General features: G+C 41.9%; 1 protein-coding gene across 6 annotated transcripts in view; it reads left to right on the forward strand.

Annotated features, from left to right (window-relative positions):
- The window catches only part of RUNX2 (RUNX family transcription factor 2), a 212,034-nt gene that overhangs the window by 97,307 nt on the left and 91,214 nt on the right, over window positions 1-23,513 (forward strand). For all 6 annotated transcript variants that reach the window (XM_037893906.2, XM_037893904.2, XM_027824170.3 and 3 more), the window contains one exon: window positions 2,198-2,302. In XM_037893906.2, the coding sequence (XP_037749834.1) occupies window positions 2,198-2,302 (105 nt within the window). The remainder of the gene's footprint in view (window positions 1-2,197; window positions 2,303-23,513) is intronic.

Genomic DNA, 23,513 nt, shown 5'->3' on the forward strand with positions numbered 1-23,513 from the left:
GAAAAGGTGCCGATGCCTTCAATCCCCTTAGACTTCCCTGGAAGTAGAGGGTGCTTAGCACCTTGAGGATTGGGCCCTTGTACTACAAAAAGCAGTGAATTGGTTACTTGGAGGGCTGAGACTTCCTGAATGCTGATACGTTATTGCATCTGTTTAGCTAAGAATATCAAGTAGGGAAAAGAAAACTCTCCCCCTTTCAAATTAGACGTGCTCAACTGCCCGTAGTTAGGCTTTGGCAGGATGATAATTTAGACATGCGCACAGGCCTTGGCAGAAGGCAAAATATAGCCCTTTATATGAAGTGTGTATTTTTTGGCCATTGTATTATGCAGAGATATTTTGGGGTTAGAAAACCTTGCAGTACTTGTCTGGTTGTAGAATGAATTTTTGAACTGTCACAAGCAGTGTGCTTTATCGTGTTGTTTTTTTTAATCTAGACAGGCTTTTATGACTATTTGACATATTAGTAAAACCATAATATGGTAGGACCAAATTCTGTCTATAGATGCACTTGGAAACTCCCACAGATGTTAGCAGTAGCCACCCCTGTACAAATGGGTGAAATGTCACTGGTGAATGTTTGTGTAAGCAATAGGTTAAATTCCTGCTATTACTCTATAGTTACCCTTCTCTGCAATGTCAGTTTTGAGAGACCTGCAGAAGGGTCTCTCTCTACCTTTTTCTAGAGTAGCAAGGATGAGGGCAGCTAACTTCTTCCACATGCTCCTGTTGCTGCTTGCTACCAGAATGTGACCTTTTTGGTTTTTCATCCCCGCTGCCAGAGCCTGGAATTCACAGACTTCACTCTCAGCTGTGTCTGTTGGAGAAATGGGCGCAACTGGAACACAGTTCCACCTGGAAAGTTATTTTACTCTACATGACAGTTCTATTCTCTTGAACATTCTCTGTCGCTTGCTCTTAGAAAAATATGGCCAAGACCGTCTGAAGTTGTATGCTTGGTAGTAAATGATGTGTGTCTCAGGCAGGTTTTGAAAGTGTCTGACTTGGCTTGAAAAGAAAGACCAATTACTAGATTTGACAGCCAAAGACCTGTTCTGTATTAGGCTTTATATATAGCCTGTTCTCTATTAGGCTTTGAATTGATTGCATTAAGTTTTGCGCTCTTACATATTGTTTAAGATTTGTGTTTTGATTGAATGCCTTCAGAGTTCAACGAGAGGGAAAAAAAGTCACTGGCCAAAAAAAAAAAAAAAACCAACAAAAGGGTTTTAAGATTCTGGTAAAGTAGCAGCTTAAATGAGCAATAAGGCCTGAGATTGCTGACTGTTTTATTGAGTCACTGTTGTACGCCCACCTTTTCCTGTCTTGAAAGAGTTTGCAGTTTTGACTATCTGACGTGACTAACCGTTGCATATCTGACTGATTACAACTGTCAGTGAGTCTGCAGAACAGAGGCCAGTGTCTTGGGAGAATGTATGCTGAGATCCAGTCTTTTGGTTTATTTATTTAGTTCTTCATTGTGCCAAAGGCTGCAGATCATCGTGTACAACGTCTACATGAAATGTAACACTGAAAAGTTAAAATGCAGATTTGTGATAGAAAATATTTTATATATACAAAAACAATTTCTCACTGTCAGTGGATAGATATTTAAAGATTTAATAGATGGAGTATATGTAAGGAAAAACATCTGCTCCAGTAACGAAGATAGCATCATATCATGATAGGCAGATTAAGGACGGAGACACTAAATGTTAAATGGCACCCATGAGGAATGTATATTTTTTCCCTGGTATTATTGTAGTGAAGTCAAACAAATAAAATGATAAAACAATGTGAAGTAAATAACATTAGGAACAAATTCTGCTCTCTGTCACCCCACAGTAAAACTTAAATAACTCTATTTAAGTTAACTGAGTTGCTTTGGATTTACAGTGATATAAATGAGAGCAGAATTTGGCTTATCCTCAGTAGTGAATTACTCTTGTTCTATCCTTGTGTCACAATCTAATATTAAATAAGAAATCTTAAATTGTCAACACTTGGATGGTATTACTGATATTAGAGTATAACTGAAGGGGAAGAAAACTCCTATGATTAGTTTGTGTTTTTAATTTTCATGATTGTGGAAGTGACTGGGAAGAATTGTAAATGCCTTTTATTCTTTACTGCCCATGAATATAGCTGTTTTCATGTTATAGTCATTCTTCATTTGTTATTTTTGTTCTCTCTGTAGGGAAGAGTTTTACCTTAACAATAACTGTCCTTACGAACCCCCCGCAAGTCGCTACGTACCACAGAGCTATAAAAGTTACAGTGGATGGACCAAGAGAGCCAAGGAGTAAGTACTATGTTCCCTCTTTATGCTCTAATATCTGCTGAAGTGAGTCTGTAAAAGTAAAATGTTAATGTTGTTTAATAGAGTCTTATAGATGGAATACATTTCTTTGTGAAACATAGATCCCCATTCAGCAAAATACTGAAGCACATGCTTAGCTCTGAAGTATGTGAGTAGTTCCATTGAACTCAGTGGCACTACTCATACATTTGAAATTAAGCATGTGCTTAAATTCTTCTGAATTAGGGCAATATTGAGCCTGACTTCATGTATACTGAGGCCCCTTTACACCACTCTGGCATTATATGGGAACATTAGAAACAGTGGGCCTGATTCTTATTTACACTAACGGTCCTTTATACTGCCAGTATGGTGTAAAGGGGCCTTGGTGTAAATGAGAATCAGGCCTACTGTTTCCATGTATCATTTGATTTTGGGACAGTGGACCCAATCCAGCAAGGTGCTGAGTGCCCTCAAATTCCATTGACTTCAAACTGAGGAGACTCAGAAGTTAGCAGACTCTCTCAGTGCCATGCAGGATCAGACTCAGTAGATGCGGGGAAATGCAAAGTGGTGCCTCCTCCTTTGCTCAGGATTTCATTTGCCATTACACACTTAATGCCTCTGGCCCAATGACCGCTGGTTAATCACGTCACGCCTGAAATTGGATTTTCCTAGCACAACGTCCATTTTCAACCGGGTACATACCACAGATCCAGGGAGCTAAGGAGCGAAATAAGTAACCATAAAAGCCCTAGCATGTTGACACCACTGTCTTTGTGTATTTCCCAAGCACAGAGAATGTGTTTAATTAAAAAAACATACTTTCACTCACCCCTGTACCTTTTATAACATGCACACGCCTTAATTATCAAAAATCTATTTGAAATAATTGCTGGCTTTCTTGTTATGACAGTTGTGTTTGGTTATGTTCCAGTAATTGTTATAGATAGCTCCTACTAATAGATACAGTCAGACCTGGTTAATTCATCTTGGTTTATCTGTCTGGCTGGCAGATTTAACTGGTAATCAATCTTGCATCGTGCAGGTACCACTGAGGAGCCAGTCCTAGATTTTTTTCTTAATCTAGCTAGAAACAGTGTTTCCAAATTGATTGGGATTAACCAGGTCTAGCTGTATTTAAATTATATGTAGAGATTAAGGATTATTTGATGAATAACCACATTAAAAATATTTCCTAATGGAAGCATCTCAATTCATTGTTTTGTCTTTGATCAGCAAATTCAGACTAGACCTTTGAGGAGATTATAGGGAGTTTTTACATAAAATACCGCAAAGGTACAGGTAGGTAGAGTTGTACACAAGTGGAAGTGGCTCCCAGGCCGATACAGCTGATTGTGCAGGTCCTTCCCCTAAGATTGGGAGAAGCGGTTTAAAATGTCTTCTGCCTTACATAAGACCTGCCCCGTCTGCATAATTTTCCCCCGATCAGCAAGTGAGAACAGTCAAGCAACTCTGCTCTTATGCATTTCTTTCCATAGATGCCTCCAGTGCTGCCTGCTCTTGTTGGAGGTTTTCTGCTTTCAGGTTTCATTGCAGAGAGTGTTTTGTTTGTCTACTCTCTTTTGGTAAATTTTCTATTCTTGCCAAAGATGCTGTGTTCACCTGTGACTGCTGGCCCTGTCTAACCTGCTTGGAGACTTCGGGCTAAATGTGTCCCTGGTGTAATGCTAAAGGAGTTAGTTACATCAGGAATGAATTTGGCTAATCCATTTAAGGGCTGCTTCCATGTGTTGATGCATCCATGAAATTGGATATCTCCAAGCAGAGGAGACAGTGTGAGTTTGGGGGTGGAGGGAGAAGAGTGTATAGAGAGTAGCATCTGAATAGGCAGGGATGGCACAGACTGTGGAAGGAATAATCTAATTAGACTGGGACTGCACCATCACAATAAGCAATTAAAAAAACCTCAGGCTATATCTTAGAAATCCTATTAAAACCAACTTGAATTTTTTACTCTTGTCTCTTTGGGACAGATCTTCAGATGTGATGTGCATCTACTACTCTTAAGTGTGGATGCTCAATAACTCTGAAAATCAGTTCCTGTAGTTTTGGTGGAGTCCACTTGTATGTCGTTTCCAGTCAGTCAGATGTGGCCAAGAAGGGCCAATTTAAGTTTGGAATGTTGTTTGGCTGGTTTGTGATGCTCATCTTCAGAGTTGGTTGGTTTGTGCAAGCTCTGTTGTTTTGGACTGATGTATAAGATATGGGATCATAAGAGCTAGAGACTAACTAGTTGTTTTGAATGGGCGTCATTGATGTGAATTTTAGGGAGAGAGCGGCTCTGGAAAATGGACTCTTCTGTAGAAGCTTCACTGAAGTGTTTTTCTTCTGAGAGTCCCTGCACTAATTTCTGCTCTTTAGTAATTGCATTAATCAATGTAATAAATTAGCACATTTGGCACCTGTCTTGCATGAGGAAAGCTATGGTGGTTGGGGGCAATAATGACTTCTGTTCAACAAGTGGCTCTGATAGCAGATGTATTTTTCTTAATGAGTTATGTATCAGCAAACAGTACCCCTCTTTGCCAGGACCTGCATTTCACTCAAATGTCTGAAGCATGTTATCCTATTTTTCCTCTCTCTGGCGGCTAATCCAGGGCTGTCACATCACAAACAACTTCTTTTCTTAATATACACATCTGGCATTGGCAGTTGGACCAACTTCATAAGAGCACATGATCATCATTCATTACAAGATTAAAAAGTACCCCATGGCATCATTGATGTTTTTTAACTTTGATCTTTTGCAGTTGTGATTCATCTCAGTTATAAAACTTCCCTTTAAAGGAACACAACTGATGACTTATTAGAACCTTCATCCTAAGTAGCGTAAACATAAAATTATGCACATCTTTACAGAATGTCATTTACTTGGGTTGCCCAGCTTATCATCTTAAGACATGACTTCATGCTTTAGATCCTGAATTTGTAAGGCGTGTTGATAGGCAAGGTACTTTGACCTTCTGTTGGCAAGCTGATTCGAGAGAACAAACACTGTATGTTTTCCAGCAATACCCTGACAGATATTGCAATCATTTAGAGCCTGACCTGAAGGAGTGCTGAACACTCATAGCACCTGGTGACTTCAGTTGGAGCTTTGGAGGCTCAGCAGTTTGGAAAGTCAAGCTCTTAATATTAGCTCTGTCTAGCTGTATTAAACATCTACTTGTAGAAGCTTGCTGCTTTCACCTCGCTCTGCTTTGTTATTATTTTAAAATATTTTAAGACAATGGTGTCAGGTTGCCTTGTTAGATTGAATCTAGAAGGTGAACTGGTAAAAGCTGCCCATTTTTACATGGGGGAAAGGTGAACCTCTTCCTGTGTCTCTTTGTAGGAAAGAGCTGGTTTATGACTAGTTAACTCAGTTAGCCAGAATGCAGTTCAGGGAATTCTACACTGCTGATCAGTCTTTGTGTTGGATTAGGACGGAGCATGGCATGCAGGGTAATAGAATCTGGAGAGTGGATGGGGCAGCGATCTTGGGGCAAATTTGTGCCTTCTCAAATACCTGACATATTCTGTTATGTAACCGCCCCTGTCTTTAATGTACCAGCCTTATAAAATGTAGTCTCCAAATGGCTAGACTACATTTTGTGATCCACTCAAATGGAAGTGAAATTTTGAGCTTTCAGCCAGGGATGGTGTTAGACTTGCTGGGGCTCAGGGCAAAAACTAAGGAGCAGGCCCCTACCCCGTCTCTCTTACCTGCTCACACATTGGATTTCTGCAACCTTTCTGAAGCTGAAGCCCGAACCCTGCTACGAGAGGCTGAAGCCAAAGTTTGAGCCCTGTCACGTGGGGCCCCCTGTGGCGTGGAGCCGGGCAATTACCCTGCTTGCTACCCCCTAATGTCAGCCCTGCTCTCAGTATATATTAATTGGTAGGAGAAAAACTCTACTTTCATTACACTTACTTGCAGAATATTTATCTGCAGCTGAAGACTGTGAGGTACACACGTGATGAAAGGTATGAGCAAACATTGTCTTTTTGTCTGTATGCTCTACAAAAGACAAGCACAAGCTAGCAAGAGGAGCTGGTCAGTCTGGGTATTAACTGTTTGGCCGACTGGCTTATAAAATGCAAAGCAGTGATTGAGATTTTTGAGATTCTTAGACTTAGAACCATAACAGCTTTTAGGAAGTTCTCTCTCTTTTCTTCCAAGGAGTGGGGGTGGAGGGGTAAGTCTGGGGTTGGTGGAATGTGCTTTAGAGTAGAACAGCTTTAAATCTCTTTCGGTTTTTTTATTTTTTTTATTTTTGACTGACTGTCAGGAGCTGGGCTGGTGGCCAAGCAGGAAATGACACATCGAGAGGCATTTGTGTTGTGCAACATTTTGTGGAACTGATGCAAGGCTACATTGCCTGTTTACGCATTCCTTCACTAACAGACTGCATGGCAGTAATTTTATTCAGTGATACATGGCATGCTACGGCAAGGAGCTGGATCCTTCACATCTCTTTGTGCAGAATTATCACAGCAGTTAAAACATGCAGTGTGTCCCCTATTTAGAATATTCCCTGGCTTGCTTTCAAAGACTGCTACAACAACCCCTTCTTAACCCAATATATACTGATTTGAATATGTTTTTCCACTGTGGTTAGTTTGTGTAGTGCCAGGAGATGTGTAGTTTTCAGAACAAGAGCACATTTTACATACGCACAGATTCCACTTTATACTTGTATTTTATATTAAACATTGTTTAAAAAAATGTTTTAAGCAATATGTATTCTGGAAGATGAACACAGGTTAAATATGAATTTGGTAATATGTTGGCATAGTCAGGAAATTTTCATTTTAAATGAACACTGAGGTCGTTGAGATATTATAAAAAGGGTGCTGGATTCTCATCCTGGTGGAGGTTAGAAAAACGGGGCCTGATTCCTATCTCTTTCACTCTGTTGAAATCAGTTAGGTTACTCTGGATTTCTACCACTGTAAATGAGAACAAAATAAGGACCAGCAGGGGCATGGTTTGAAAGTTGCTGTGTCTGCCATTGATAGGTCTTTACGTCTGTGTTATGAGCAGTTTCATTCAATAAGATGTGAGCTGGAATGTGATCATATGGCCTTAGCAATGTTGAGTGCTGTTGTGCTATGCTGTTCAAGTGTGTACACCATGACTATCTGCCATATAATATAAACCACTTAGGGCCTGGGCCTGAACGTGCAAAGCACCCACACCATTCATTAATTGCTCTGGGATTTGCAGGTGCTCAGAACCTCTCCAGGTCAGGCCCAGGGTTTCTTAAGCCAGGGGTTTGCAACTTTTTTCTTTCTGAGCTGCTCCCTCACCCCCACACACATACTATAAAAACTCCATGGCCCACCTGTTCCACAGCAACTGTTTTCTACACCAGGGCTGGTGTTAAGGAGTAGCAAGCAGGGCAACTGCCCAGGGTCCCATACCACAGAGCACCCCATAAAACTAAGTTGCTCAGGCTTCTGCTGCAGCCCCAGGTGGTGGCCTCAGGGCCCTGGGCTTCAGCCCTGCACAGCAGGGCTTAAGCTTTCTGCCTTGGGCCCTACCAAGTCTAACACTAGTTCTGCTTGGCAGACCCCCTGAAACCTAATGGCAGCCCCTCAGGGGGCCCCGGACTCCTGGTTGAGGGCCACTGTCTTAAGCAACATGACTTCAATCTTCTACCCTCTGAAGGGGATGGCAAAACTCCCACTGACTTCAGTGGACTGCAAGGCCAGGCCTTGTTTCTCTAAGATACATTAATGATGTAAATTGGAGGACATGTTTCACTCAGCACACACTGCATCTGGTTTACCTTCTGCAATCATGCACTTTCCATGAAACCTAATATAACTGATGGACTGAAGAACATTTCTCCATTCCCCAATTAATATGTATTTTTCCCATTTGGTTTCAGAGGCGTTGGGAAGACTCTTAGTTTAGTTTAAATACCTTGTAGTAAAGTACATATTGAGATATGGCATTATAATAGACATTGAAGGGTTAGCTTTGTTTCTGATATGGGAGTATTTGTGCCACCTTAGAGACTAACAAATTTATTTGAGCACAAGCTTTTGTGGCCTAAAGCCCACCTCGTTCTTTCTGCTGATACAGACTAACATGCTACCACCCTGAAACCTGATATGGGTGTGTAACTCATAACATGCAAGGCTGCTTGCAGCCATCACAAAACATTCACCACAACTCCTTTAAGTCGCCATTTGAGTTCATTGTGTGTATTTTCACTAATACACAATGCACGGGCTTTTTTTTTTAGTGTCATGTTTCTAGTGCTGGCCAAAGGTTTTGGACTGACAGGCCTGAAGACTTAAGCCCCCTCTTTGTCCATAGAACAGGTATAGCAGAAGCAGCAGCTGCACAAGCTTGACCAGTGTTGCCCACGTGCTTGCCTCTTACCCCTGAAGACACTTTTACGGATGAAAAATGATGATGTCCCCACTACTGTCATAGATTTAGATGAATCACAAATACCACTTCTTGCAGGTCTATCATCCAAGTCGAGATCAAAGCCTGAGATGGCCTAGCTGCAGGCCACAATGTTCTCCACCTCACTAAAACATTGAAGCAATACACAAGCAGCCGAAAGTATGGAAAGATGATAATACACTGTGATTGTTATAGACAATATGGCTTGAAGAGCAAGTGGAGAGGGGAAGATTCAGTACTGTCCCAATGTCCTCACTTTCTTTTCCCACAATAATATAAAATTGAGGCCATTTCTGTTTTCCATGCCAGCTTAGCTGCTTATGTGCATGTGAGACCCCAAATACGTATGGTGAGTGGGATTTTCCCTTATGTTAGCAGTGTGGATATTCGTCCAAGGAAGGAAGAACAAAATCTAGCAATAAAAAGGACTCACATGCCTTTTGCTTTAAAAATAAAAAAAGCTGGTTGTGCCTACAGCAGCTGCAAGATCAGAAAAGAGTATCATTCTTCATTGTATTGATGCCAGCTGCATATTGTAGGCTTGCTTTAGGGTCTACCGCTAGCACCGAGCTTTTGGAAATGCTTGCAAGGTTTGTGTTGCTGTCCTGCATCAGCATATTTTACCTGTTTCTTCCTTAGTCAAACTTTCATACTACCCACTCACCTTGCCTCTGGCATGTAACTTGTTTCACAGCACCACATACACCCTTCTCACTGCACATCACCAACTCAAATGGTTTTGCTGCCTCCAGGTCCCTCGTCACGCAGTGCCAGATTCTGCCAATTTCACTCTCATTGCGTCACCTTACTTTTCGCATCGCCCCTTTCATTTCATTGGGACTCTTCAGTATGAATAAGGCTGTCAGAATCACAACCACAGTAAACCGGTACTAATTAGTTTGCTACTTTTTTTTTTTAATCTTGGGGCCCTATCCAACTCCTTGCATCCCCAGTGTAGTGGAAATGATCCTGAATACCACCACTAGTGAGAGTTCAGAGGCTAGTAACATTGTCTTTCTGAGCTAGACAGGACAATAACCATCTAAATAAAATAGTATTGTAGGATTTAAGAAGGGACTGGATAAATCTCATAGTGACATTTGTAACTTAAGGTGCTAAAATACAGGGATAACCCAGACCCATGCGGCCGGAGATCACTTAACTAACCCTAGGGTCAGGAAGAAATTATTTCTCTATGAATAACATTGTATAGCCAGTGGAGGTTTCCTGGGAAGCACCATGCATAGGATAGGCCATTGCCAGAGGTAGTGTGAAATGTACAATACCAAACTCGATGGGCAAACTATCTGCTCCAATGTGGTATAATCTATGGCCTACATTTTCAAAGGCAGGCTGATTTTTCTGAAAGTGCAGACTCTCTAAAATCAAGCCCCTTTAGTAAATCTTAAATTGGTCAAAAAGAAAAAAACATACTCAAAATAGTCTCTTTTGAAAATTCAGTCCTATATTTTTAAGTAACACAAAAGTAACTAAAAAACGGAGTGCTAGAGATAAAATACACCCCCCCCCCTTGCGAGGATGTACAATTAATGAGGTGCGTAGAGGGAAAGGGAAGTGCTTCTCATGGTAAAGACTGTATCTACTTTTGTGTTTTTGCAGCACCTAGCAATAATGAGGACCAGATCTTGATTGGGGCTTGGACGCAATAGCGTCTTACAAATAAATAAGAAGTTTAGAGAACTGAAAAAGTATATTTTACGCATTTGAAATCCAAAAGTATATTTTACGCATTTGAAATCCAAAAGTTTATCATTGCTTCAGTGTTGAAATTCCTAGGATATTGAGCAAACCCTCCCTTATCAATTACAATAATTTTCATTCCTTGGTGTAAAAGTTGACTATATGGATAAAGTACTTTCTGTTTTCACCCTCATTGCTTTAAACAGACTCTCATATGTTATCTCATATGATTATGTTCAGGAGACTGCTTGCTTTTGGACTTGTGTGTGTTATCAAACACTCGTTCATAAAACCAGCACCATAATGAAACTGGCACCTTTGCAAGTGGATGTGTTGGACACACAGGAGGCTGAAAGACAGACCCATGAACGTAAAGTTACACTGTGTTTCAGCTCCTGAGCTTGGCGGTCAAAACAAGAGTCATTTTAAAAGACAAGGATAACATTTTCAAAAGCATCACAATGAAAATGAGACTTAGGCTCCCAAGTCACTTATTGAAAATGTTACCCTTAATGGCTATGCACTGAGGTTTTTCGTCGCACCAGGTTAAGAATATAATTTCTTCCAAATAGCTCACACTCACTAAATCATTAAATTCCATGAGTACTTGGTTGAAACAGTTAGTCTCTCCTTTTGGAAGGCTGTGACATCTAAGAGACAGATATTACTGAGTAAGTGGACAGATTTCTTAGCTTTAATGTACACTTTAAATGTATATTACACACAAAAAGCTCTGTTAAAAGAACATTATTCAGGTTGCAAAGTCAAGCACTCAAAAGTGAGGAAATGCCAGAATTAAGGTTGCCTGTGCAGCTTCAGTATTGCCCACCTTTGTATATGCAGTACGATACAGTCTTTAATTACATGATCACATACTATTTTTCCCATAGGATCCCTCCCTCATTAAGTACACAGGATGAATGATGCTCACTTAATGAGCAGCTATTCAATATTTTGTTTTATCTTCATAGAACAAAGTGTGGCCCCGTGCCTTATTTACTGCATACTGTTTAAACCCGACTCTGGAGACAAAATTATTTCTTTCCCTCTGGGCTTTCTCTGGCACTCATCACTATAACATCTGAGTGCTTCACAAATATTAATAAATTAATTTTCAAAAAATTCTTCTGAGATAAGGGAATATTATTATCCTCATTTTACAGATGTGGAAATGACACACAGACTACGGTCAAAAATATCCATAATTTTGGGTGCCCAATTTGAGATGTCTAGGACCTGATTTTTGAGAGTACTTAACATTATATAGCATTTTATATGTTCAAAGCACAGCTGCCATTGACTTCAGCTGCAGCTGTGATTGCTCAGCAGTTCTGCAAATCAGAGTCCACGGTCTCAAGTTACGTACGCAGAAAATGAGGAACAGTTAGTGGCCACCTGTGAAAAGTTTGGTTTAAGCAGCTTGACTAACATCCCACACAAACTTTGTGCCAGAGGTAGAAGAACGTTATTCAGGGCAATGTTCAACTGCCTTAACAATGAAACCTCGTCCTGCAATCCCCTGCCACATTCACTGTACACCTTCCAGCTTCTGCAGCAAATGAAGCAGAGGTCTTACAGACAACAGTCTCCTTTACTGTACAACCCTGATTCGACACAATCTCCAAAGCAGATCCATCCTGTGCATTGAATGAGGCAAACGTCCATTAGAAAAATAGTATGTTGATCTTGTCACTAAAGTTTGTACCATAATGCATAGCACATACAGGGCAAATTTAAGTTGGAAAGGCAATGTTAATTATGGTATTTCCTAACTTTTGAGTTCTTGACTTTGCCACTTTAATATTATTTAACATAGTTTCTGTGCAATTGCCTCGGTTTTTTAAAAAGGCAAACTGAAAAAAACAGAAATTCCATCATGTGGCATCATATTTACATCCATATAGGCCAGGGATCGGCAATCTTTGGCATGCGGCCCGTCAGGGAAATCCACCGGTGGGCCGGGACAGTTTGTTTACCTGCAGTGTCCGCAGGTTCGGCTGATCCCAGCTCCCACTGGCTGCAGTTCACCGTCCCCGGCCAATGGGGGCTGCAGGAAGTGGCGTGGACTGAGGGATGTGCTGGCCACCACTTCCCACAGCCCCCATTAGCCTGGAACGGCGAACCACAGCCAGTGGGAGCTGCGATCGGCCGAACCTGCAGACGCTGCAGGTAAACAAACCGTCGCAGCCCGCCAGCGGATTTCCCTGATGGGCTGCGTGCCAAAGGTTGCCGATCCCTGCTATAGGCCATCAGCAGGGTTGGCGCCTTTAGCTCCATCACATCAGACCAAGTGATCTGGGCCCAGCAGGAGAGTGGGCAGGTGGTGGTGGTAGAGGAGTGTCATTGAGAGCACAGGAGAGACAGTTATCTTGCTCTCAGGTCTGGTGTCTGGAGCTCGAACCAGCCCAGCCCGCAGCAGCCCAGAGAGGGAATTGTAGGGAGAGTCCTGCTCAGCCCAGACTACAGCATGCTCAGGGAGGATGGAATCTTCAAAGATTTTAGCTGCTAAAATCTGAGTCTCCAATGAGCATGTGCAAACGGCAATTTTTCAGAAGCTTGTAACTTGGCTAAATTTGTGTGGATTTACATGGGGACAGCAAAAGCAACATATCTGATACTAAGGTCATCACCTGCCAAATTTCAAATCCCTGCTCCAGAGCTTGGGGATGCTAGAGCTGTTCAACAAAATCACCAGGATTTTTAACATGGGCAAAACAACATTTTTCCCCTAGCCTTGTTCTCAGAAATGGCTGAATCATTTTGGCTGAAATTAAAGTAAACTAATAAATAATGCAGCCTGAGGCAGACACCCAGCATGGAAAATTTGAGCCCAAATGGTTGAGTTTTGGCAAAGTTATAAGCAACTGAAAACAAGGTTTTCTAATGCAAACTGTCTGGCAACCTTAAGGATAGGCAGTGCTACCACTGCTGCTGGTAATATATTTTACTTACCGTGTTATCAATTTGCACTTAAAATACTCCATTGACCTCGGTGGGCATTCTGCATAGGAAATGGTTTCAGGAGCAGGCTTGCTCCCTGGTTAGTCTGTAGGATTTCCGCCACTGACGTCATTGGGGACAGGATCAGGCTTCTGCTTTGTAACAGAATGGTATGCTGAGAAACCCCTTCTCCCCATGCACCCGCACAGGAAGGAAGCTGTACACAAGGGTGGGCAGAGGACATGGCTGCAACCTTCGTAAGAGATGAAACAACGGCCATTGCACGCTGCAGGGCCTCTGCAGACATTACAATTTAGACAGGTATAATGTCTCCAGGCACCACCATTTAGCAGGGCTCCACCACCCTCCCTCCCTCCCTCAGCCTCTTCAGAGTAATTTGGTGTGCGTGTGCTTCAGTTGCATTGGTACGATCCTCACAGACATTGCAGGCCATAATATATGCAGGGCGCGAGCCAAGAAAGATTTGTGCAACAGACCATAACAGTTCCAAAGCTCCCATTATGCAGAGCGTGGGGTCAGTCATTCACACTCCTAGCAGACCTGGATACATGGTTCTCCACTGCGGCTCTGAAAGGGCCAGTGTGCACAGTTGTGTCAGTTTTTGTGCACTTCTGAACAGGGTTTTTTTAAAAAAAAAAGCTTAGGTTTAGAAACAACAAACACAGACACCGAAGAAAAAATCTGTGCCGAGTAACATTCAGCGTTGGGTATGAACTGACAGATGTGGGGCAGCTCAGTCTCAGATGACACTGAGCCAGCATCCTGGATCCAAAGAGCCCCCTCCCCTCCCCAACTTTGGGATGGGTAAACTCTGGATTCAAGTTGGGTGTCTTAGGGGCCCACAATTCTCTCCTTGCTTCAGTGGGGCAGTAAATCACTCTGGCCTAAGCCAAGCAGCAAATTACTACCCCTTCTACAGCTCAGCACTGATGGCTGGTGGTCAGGCTCCATCTGTTCCCTGCCCATCTGCTTGGGGGTGGAGGAGTGTAAACTTGCACACAACACCCGTTACCTAACCATGCATGCTGAGACCCCTGGTCCAGGTAGCCCATAGGCGTGTGTGTGTGTGTGTGATGGGTCCCCTTACATTAGTTAGAGGGGGAGATGAGGAATCCTCCACAGGAGCTGGCTTAAACCAGTTCATGGTGCAACACTGCAGAGTGCAAGCTTATAATTCACAAAAGTACTGGTCATTTTATAAATCAGGTCTTTTCTACATTTAACAAACCATTTGAAAGGGAGAACCCGTTAGAGCTGGTCAAAAGGCACCTATGGAGACGGTTTTAATCGCCTCACTCCTACAGTTTTAAAAGAAGTCCTTCCCCATTCCTCTTCTTTCCTCTTAATGCGTTACTATTCTTGGGAGCCAGGGAGTTTGAGAGGTTAAAAAAGTGTTGTCATGAGAGTGATTATAATAGGGATTAATGTAGCTGGGAGCCAAGGTTCAGTAACCTCTCTGTGCCTCTGAGCTCGTGTTATGTCAGACACAGTAGCTTTACCAAGAGAGTTTAGAGTATGTATTTTTATTGTCTTTCATTGCCAAAAAAAGGCTGACCTAGAGAAGCCTCACTGTATAAGCAGTGGAAGGCAATGTATTCTGAAATAATTTCTATTCTCTCTAATTTGTCACTCATTGGTACTATTTTTTTTACGTTTACATTTTAAAATTAGTTCATTGTGTCCTGAACCATTATCACAAAATCCAAATTGAAAAACTTGCAAACCATAGGGTTTTTTTTTTTTTTTTTTAAAAAGCAGAACACTTGCAAAATTGAAGCTCACTGTGCAGCATAATTTAAAATGATTAGAGGGCTTCATATTTTTATAAGTACTTGAATTTGGGGAGTGATTAGATTTTTGTGCACATATGCAGTATGGAATAATTTTACAGTTACTGTTTTTCTCTTTAAATGGGATACTGTCAAGTGAAATTTGGTCCAAAAGTTAGGTTTTGATAAAAGAAGCTTTGACATAAAAACCCATCAGGTCAAAATAAGATGTTTTTTCCCATATAAATTTAATTAAAAGAAAAGCCAGACCCTTCAAGTGTAGCCCAGTAAATGTTTGAGCTCTCCCATATGGACTGAAAAAGAGTTTTATATTGGAACTCAGCACAGGTTTTTGGAGTGTGTTTCTGAGACTGCTCCTGTTTTGGAGCTCTACTCATGCCTTGTTTGAATGACATTTTTCCCTTTATGTAGCAAAAAGCAGAGTTAGCGCCGTTGGAACATTATAGCAGAGCTGTCTGGTTAAGTGTTTCTTCTTAAAGGGAACAAAACACTTCAAGTTATGTTGTTGTTGTTTAGCTGGGTTTTTTTTAACTAATTCACATTTCAGGAATTTAAGTTGAAGGGAGTCCTGCCCCAAAGTCCATGGCACTAGTCTGGGACTTGAATGTGGGTCGCTCAAGTCTATACTCTGCCACAGGTTTCCTGTATGACCTTGGACAAGTCACTTACAGTGAGGTTTTCAAAAGCACCAGAGCAGGTTAGATGCCTAAGTGCAGAGTCATCCCTTGGGCGAATCGGGGTGACCGCCTGGGCCCCACGCTTTGGGGGGCCCCGCAGGCTGGTGCGATTGGCTGTCACAGTTCGTCCTGGAAGAGACAAATCCATCGCTTCCACCCTGCTCTCCCCCGACCCCTCCTCCGGGCCCCTTGCTTTGGGGGGCCCCGCAGGCCAGTGCGATTGGCCAGCACTGTCGGTCTCGGAAGAGACGTATCCGTCACTTCCACCCTGGGCCCCGCACTCCACTAGGGACGGCCCTGCCTTAGTGCTTCTGTAAATCCCACTGCTAGTCTCTCTGTACCTCAGTTCCCCACCTGTAAAATGGGGATAATAGCACTTCCCCACCATTCAGGGGTGTTGTAAGGGAAACTACACTGAAGATTGTGAGGTACTCAAATACTACAGTAATTATCTACTGTAGCCTTATAAGTACTCAAGACTGACAATGGTGGAAGTTAAAATGCCTGGAGAAGTTAAAATGGGTGGAGCACTAAAACAACCCTGGTGTTCAAAGAATATGAGAGACCAACACCCTCCTTCACTCTTCAGGAGGGAAGAAATGAGCTCCTTTTTTCTTGCCCCTCAGAAGAGAGAGGCCACAGCTGGGTCCTACTGCGAGTTTTCACAATCATGTTATTTGCTTAGGGCCCAAATCGCAAGGCGGGGGTTGGGGGTGGCTGAGCACCCTCAACTCTCACTGAAGTCTGGCTAGGAGATACAGGCAACTTGCAGGAGGTGAACATCTTGTCAGATCAGGCCTTGCTTATCAAACAGGCAACAAGGACTCTACTAACTTCAATCCAACTTTCAAAAAAACTGAAAGCTGCCAAGTCTGTTAGCGCAAACTATATTTTAAAATGTGGCTTATCTATTGTGGGCAGCAGTGGAAAGGTTGCTTAAAAAAATGGCAAAATAGACAAAAAGATTAGGGGAAGTGGAATTAACATATACGGCTTGATTTTCTTCCCACACCAATTTTATACTAGTATAACTCCTCTGAGTTACTCCTGCTTTACTAGTGTGTAAGCGTGAGCAGAATCAGGCGCATATATTTATGCATCTGAAATTGATTCTGAATTGTCTAACTTGGGGGGGGAGGGGGAGAAATGGCCTCATTGGCCATCTTTGGTTCGGAAAGCTTTTAGTTTGAGGAGAGGAAGCTGTATAATCAGCTCATTTGTAGGTCAGCACATTGTTCGAATTTGCAACAAAGCAAGAAAGCAAGACGTGTGTCTTGCCTCTGTGTGAGAGAAAAAGAGAGGGTATCCTTCAACAAACATTCACAACCCTCCATTTTAGCTGGAATAGGAAAACCAGCTTGACAAGAATAAGGATATGTAGCCAAGTGACTTTCAGTGGATGTGGGTGGGATTTTAAACAAATCTCCTTATGCAAGCATGAAAACAAGCTATTTAGCGCTCATTAATGTCTCGGGTTAAACTGTTGAATAATTTGTCATGGTTAGGCTCTTTTGGTTTCAATGGTGTTTTTCTAGTGACTAATGAAATGACAACTACACATAGTCCTTGATATGCCACTGTTCACAATAGGGTTTAAAACTGTGTATTTGTTATTGATGTCATTAAAGTGATGGATTTGAGCTTGGTTTCTGAGGCAGACAACGGGGTGGTTAAGACTAATTTCTAGCAATGGTTTTGGAGGTTGAAACCAAAGTGTGTATAAAAGGAAATGTTTCTCCTTTTAAGCAATTAGTTTGAACCCAGATGAATGAAATTTAAGCAAGTGGGCATCAACTGCAAGTTAATTTTGTCTGGAAATCATCACCAGTTAAAATATTTTTATGCACTCGAGTATAGTATTGTCTTTCGGTGCTTATGTAAGAAAGGAACAAAACTGCTTGTTTAACCTGAGACTTGAGACGACTGGCTAGAATGTATGACTGAAGTCATAACCATCTGGAACTTCATTAAGGATATGGTCCTTGGCAAGTATATCTTTTCAGAGGCAAGACAGCTTCTGTATCTGAACTGAAGGAGAGGGAAGCCAGAGCAACTCCCTTTTACCAATCAGAATTTACAATTCATTTGAAAAAAAACACAACACTCTAACCAAAAATTAAAAATCAATGTTTTCCAACAGATCTAGCAATGAAATGGAAAGATATGGGCCCTGTGAGGAAGCATTTATATTGCAGGTCCAATCCTATATTCTTTACACATGCAAAACTTCTACTGAAGTCAGTGCAAGCTTTATAGGTGCAAGGAATTCTGGATCAGGCCTAAAGTCCATAAACTTTGTACATAATAAAAATGTGACCCTAGGAGTTCCTTTAACTGGCTTCCTTTTTGTGCTCTTGCAGAGTAGGTTCCTAGACAGACAGTTACCTAGTTTGTACACACACCTTTTGCACCTGAAAATAAAGGAAGGGCTTCAAAAAATGCTCCCCCCATCGGTTGGAAGAAACAACAAAAGCAGTGAAATTCAGAATTAAGGGGATACTCTCCACGTCAAAGTGATTTTATAGCTTTTTTGGATTCTCCATACTTTTTAGTATTAAAATAAAATTAAGAATTAATATGTGAGTGAGGCAGGGGGTTCTTTCCCATGTGGTTTTGTCGTTTTCCATTAGGAGAGGATTGATTTGTTGTTGTTATGTTGCAAAGAAAGTCGAAATGTTGACAGTGTCAACAGTAATGTCCTTACCTGCTACAACCACACCTTCATTTCTTCAATGGAAAGAACTTTAAAAATCTAGCTTTTATTTATCTGCTTTTGTTTAGTTTTTGCATTTTGCTCCCATTAGACAATAGAACTCAGCCCATCTCATGGTTGGTTTTTTAGTCATTCTCATGTTCTGATTCTTGTACGGGAGCACAATTCTGTTATTTGGGCTCAAAACATTGCAGGCAAATATTTTAATCTTCAAACTCAAACAAAGTGGTTTGCATTGTAACTTACAGAAATCGTTAAAACATTGGTATGTTTGTCTGGCATTCACCCCTGTGCAGGGAGCCAGCATAAGACCTATGCACTGTTTAAATTCCACATGGACTACATGCCTGCACTGGGAATTAAGAACTTCCTTTACACAGGCTACTTGGAATTTGAGTCCAGGTACACAGGAGTGAGTGGGCAGGAGACAAGTGGAGCTACTCACTAGCTCTCAGAGCTGAGCCAGTCTCTGGCAAGGGGGAGGGGGGAAATTGTGATCAGCACTACTCCTCAGGAGGCGGAGGAGGGAATTGTGACTCCTTGGTTCCTTCACTGGGATACTTTTGGAGTGGCATCAATGGTCTATGTCCTTGTGACAGTCTATCTCAAAGTAGTTTTCTGTGGATCTTCCATAATATTGTTGGATTCCTTTGTATACATGGGGAGTCCTCATTCTGCAGACTGACACAGTGAATTCTAGTAGTGCCATATCAGTATGTCCAGAAGGAAACCCGTCTATCATTTCCTTTGGGATTTATGCAAGGAGGGGACTTTCTAGGTGTAAAATCACCCCCTGCCTACAGGGAAGGGGATGGGAAAGAGAGGAAGGTGGACAGCCCCTTCCTTAACACTATCCCCCTGGTCTACAGAGCCAGTGGAGAGCCAGGGTCCACAGTGGGAGGTAGGCAGCTGGGTTTCGGGAAAAGCAGGCTGTGAGGAAGGTGCCATGTGTTCATTGACCCTATACAAACCCAAAGGGGAGTTAAGGAAATGTCAGTGCATCCTGACACTACGGTAAGTTGTGTGCACTATCCAGCGCTGTGAAATTAACTTTAAAGGGGGTAGTGTCAGGTGGAGGAGCTGTCTAACAGGGTCCACTATAATTCCCATTGGAGAGGCAGAAGGTCTCAGGAGGGAGAGGGCTTCTGGCACAAGTGCCTTTGACCTCCTGCAGACCTCTGGGGAACTAGGGAGGTCTATGGGTTCTCAGTCCCCCCCTCAGTCCATTCCAGGGGGTGTAAACCCTATCAATCGAGTTAACATTCAGGAGGGCACAATATAGCCTGGAGAGCCTTGTTGTGGCATTTTGCTTGGTTACCTTGCATACTGACCATCCTTCCAGAGCTCTTGATGAAGCGTAGTTAGTGCAAAAGGAGCAGTAACCAGGCTTCAAAGTTAAATGTCAGGGTGAGAGGGGTTTTTTTATTATTTTTTATTGGAACAGTAAGAAAGCACCAAAAACGTCAGTTCCCATTAATGACTGAGCGCCTGGGAAAGATTTTTTTTTTAAAGAAGCTTTTAAAAATTTATAGCAGTGTAAAGAGTCTGTTAAACAAAGAAGGTTTCAGCCTGAGTGAGCTTTTTTAAGGCTGAATTATAAAGCTCTGAAAATAAGACTGATAATGGAAATGATGACAGAATGTTAGCCAGATCAGGGCAAGCAGCTCTCCTGCAATAAGACCTGGTTGGTTAATCCCCCACCCCTCCCAAAAAGGAAAAACAAAAACAAAACAAAAATCTGCAGAGTTTGATATTCAGAACAGGGGAAAAACAAACAAACGAGCCTTTATTTCACATGGAATTCTGCAGCCTGATGTTAGTGACAAACAGAGGTGTTTTTGCCAGTATATCTGCCTGGGTTCCATTAATTTGTACACTGTAAGTCAGTAGGAATTGCTAGTGGGTCGTGAAGTGTTTGTGCTCTTACATGGTCATGAGTATAGGATGCCAAACTAAAGGTTAAAGCAGCATCTTGAAATAAGAGATTTCATGATTATCTAGCTAAGGTATTGATATGGCTCCCATCACTGCAGTATCTGAGCTCCTCACAATCTTCAGTGTACAGATTCTCCCAACACCCCTATGAGCTGGGGAACGGTGGAACAGAGGGTATGTCTATGTAGCCCCCAGAGTCTGAGCTCCAGCCCAAGACTCAGATTCTAAGTGCTGCTGACACAGCTATTTTCACAATGCTAGCACAAGGCCCTGTCTGTCGACCCAGGCTGGGAAGCTTCCTGCAGCAGGGTGTATAGACCTTCCCAGAGGGGTTATGTGACTTGCCTACAGTAACACAGAAAGGCTATGGCCAAGCAGGAATTTGAAGCCAGGACTTCCAAGTCCTAGGCTAGCACCTACCCACTGGCTATCCTTCCTCACTACTTACTTCTGCTCACCGTAATTACTTCAAAATTATCAGTTTTTAGTCATCTATAATTAATAACTTGCTTCTCTGTTTCTTCACACTGTCCCTCAGATATCTCTGAAAAGCCTGTGCCATATGCTCACATATAATAATTTCTGAGTCTGTCTACCTGTTCTTACTTCCTAAACTGTTTCTTACAGTTCAGGGCATTCTGCACCAAGTGTGCTGCTTGATGAGTTCTTTTGCATATGAATACCTAGAATGCATTTCCAGTTCACACTAGTGCAGGTGTCAGAGCTTGGATAACAAAGTGCAAGGTTGAATGTGGTTTTGGAAGCACTGTATCCCTCTTCTGTTGGTTCTAAGTTAATTGCAATCAGGTCATCTCAGCCTGGAGATACTGCAGAGTCACACCTCCATAGCTAAATGGAAGCAGTACGTGGATGGCTAACTTTCTAATGCTGAGCAGCCACAGAGTGGAGGGGCAACATGAATAGGCTAAGCAAGTGACTGGAAACCAGGGACTTTTTCCTGTGTTTTAATCTTGTTATTGTCTCAACTACTCCCCAGAAGATGTCATGTAAAACCTTGCTCTCTTAATATACCCATCTGTAAAGTGGGGACAATACTTACTTATGCACTTTACAGGAGTGTGGGGCAGATTATACGTATTACTCTGTTCATAAAGTGTTATTTAAGTTTCAGTTATTATAGGTGGGATCATAGAAAGTGAGTGAACAGAGGAAGAAACTAGGATGACAAAGATGAGTGTTCAGGCAATGATGGGAATCAGGAAGGGGAGCAAAGGGTGGGATCATAGAAAATGGTGTGAATAGAAAAATGGAAAGGAAATTCTTTTCAGACACAGGTGAGAGATAAGGAGGAAAAAACCAGAAAAACTGATAAGGATAGGAGAAGTCAAACATGGAAGAAGTGGGAGAAAAACAAATAACATTCATACACCTAACTTTCTTATTTGTGCTGCTTGATTTTATTTCTTTCCCTGTTAGCTGTCTTACTGAAAGCCATAAGGGTCAATATTTTTGAGCAATTATATTAATATTACTGTCTACTTCAGATTCAATAGTTAAATATAAGGAGGAACAGGGAACACATAGCCTACAGTTGATTAGAACGCACACAGTGACCAGTGACCAATGCAGAAGGGATGAGAGGCATGTCTAGCAACCCAATAGCTTTCAGCTTATTTCGTGAAGTGACCCTTGGAAAACGTTTTTCAGTGTTAGCAGCTATGTGTGGATCCCAGCAGAAAGGAACTGGGCTCCATCGGCGGAGAAATGGAGGTTGATGGCACCCCAAAAGCATTGTCACATGAGTTTGTAAAGTTTGATGGTTCCCATTAATCATTTAGTTAATGGTCTTCTTCCCAAGCACAACACTGAAGAGTAAGGCCAAGCATGTGCATAGTACTATGATCATGGTGAACATAAAAGTCAGAGTTGAACAGGTCTGGAAAAATTGTTTTATAGGCTCGCTCCATAGTCAGTATGCTGAACCAATGCAGCAGGGGAGAGCTATGGAGCTGCTACTTTGCCAGAAGTGTTGCCTTTCAGGGGTGATGTAAAACTGAGCCCATACTATTTATGGCCAAAGTTTGCCTATCATTTTTCACAAGGATAGTAATGTTGGCCCAGAGTGCTGGCCAATTGCAACGTTGGCACATCCAAACTGTCCACCTCCGTTTCCCCTGCAGTTTCAGATAGCTACTGCATTCTTCATAACATCTTGTCCTAAATTCCTGTGTGTATCAGCCTCAAAGCCCCTGTCATTCACTTAGTGTGTAAAACAAGTCCTATTCATCGTTTGTGAAGCACTTGGGGATTCTTCTGGATGAGAGGCAGTAGGTAGACATAAATTCTCTCCATGTGCTGTCCATCCTCCATGATTCATTTCAACCAACAGAAACTACAGAATGCAAATGAAATGAGGATCATATTGTAACCAATGGGATGCATTATGCAAATGAATGGAGGAGGAGGGTAAGGTTGAAGAGATGAGTCACACCTACATCAGGGGTCAAAATGCCACCAACCCAATAACAGCTTGCTCATAGGGCAATAGCACAGGAAGGAGAAAGGAATGATACAATTCATGAATTTCTCTTGGGTATCAACAAGTTTTTAATTTGCACCACGTTTCATTTCCTTCATAATAAACTTGTGTTAGCAATGCTTATAAATAGCATGCATTTAAAAAATGCCACACATCTAGCATGACTTTAGTTTCACTGCTATACGTCTCACAAATAAGAGCCAGTTAAACAGGCCAGGAAATGTTTAGAGAGATGCACAGGAAATCAGGCACATAAACCTTGTTTGTAGTAACAAGACACAAGCGTTACATATTCAGTCTGTTACCTAAAGCACAGTCTGTTCTGGGGGAGTGTCCCAGAAAATGGTGTTGGGAGGTTCCATGTGTATTGTGTCAGTGATTTTCTCCTTTTACAAGGAAAAAAATATGTATATTTTTTAATAATTACCCATCAGGAAAACTCAGCCTGGAATCTGAAAGCTGGGTTCTTTGCTTCTTGTGCAGTCACCTGCAATAAAGACTATTCAG

Source organism: Chelonia mydas, chromosome 3, assembly GCF_015237465.2.
Source record: "Chelonia mydas isolate rCheMyd1 chromosome 3, rCheMyd1.pri.v2, whole genome shotgun sequence".
NCBI lineage: Eukaryota > Metazoa > Chordata > Testudines > Cheloniidae > Chelonia > Chelonia mydas.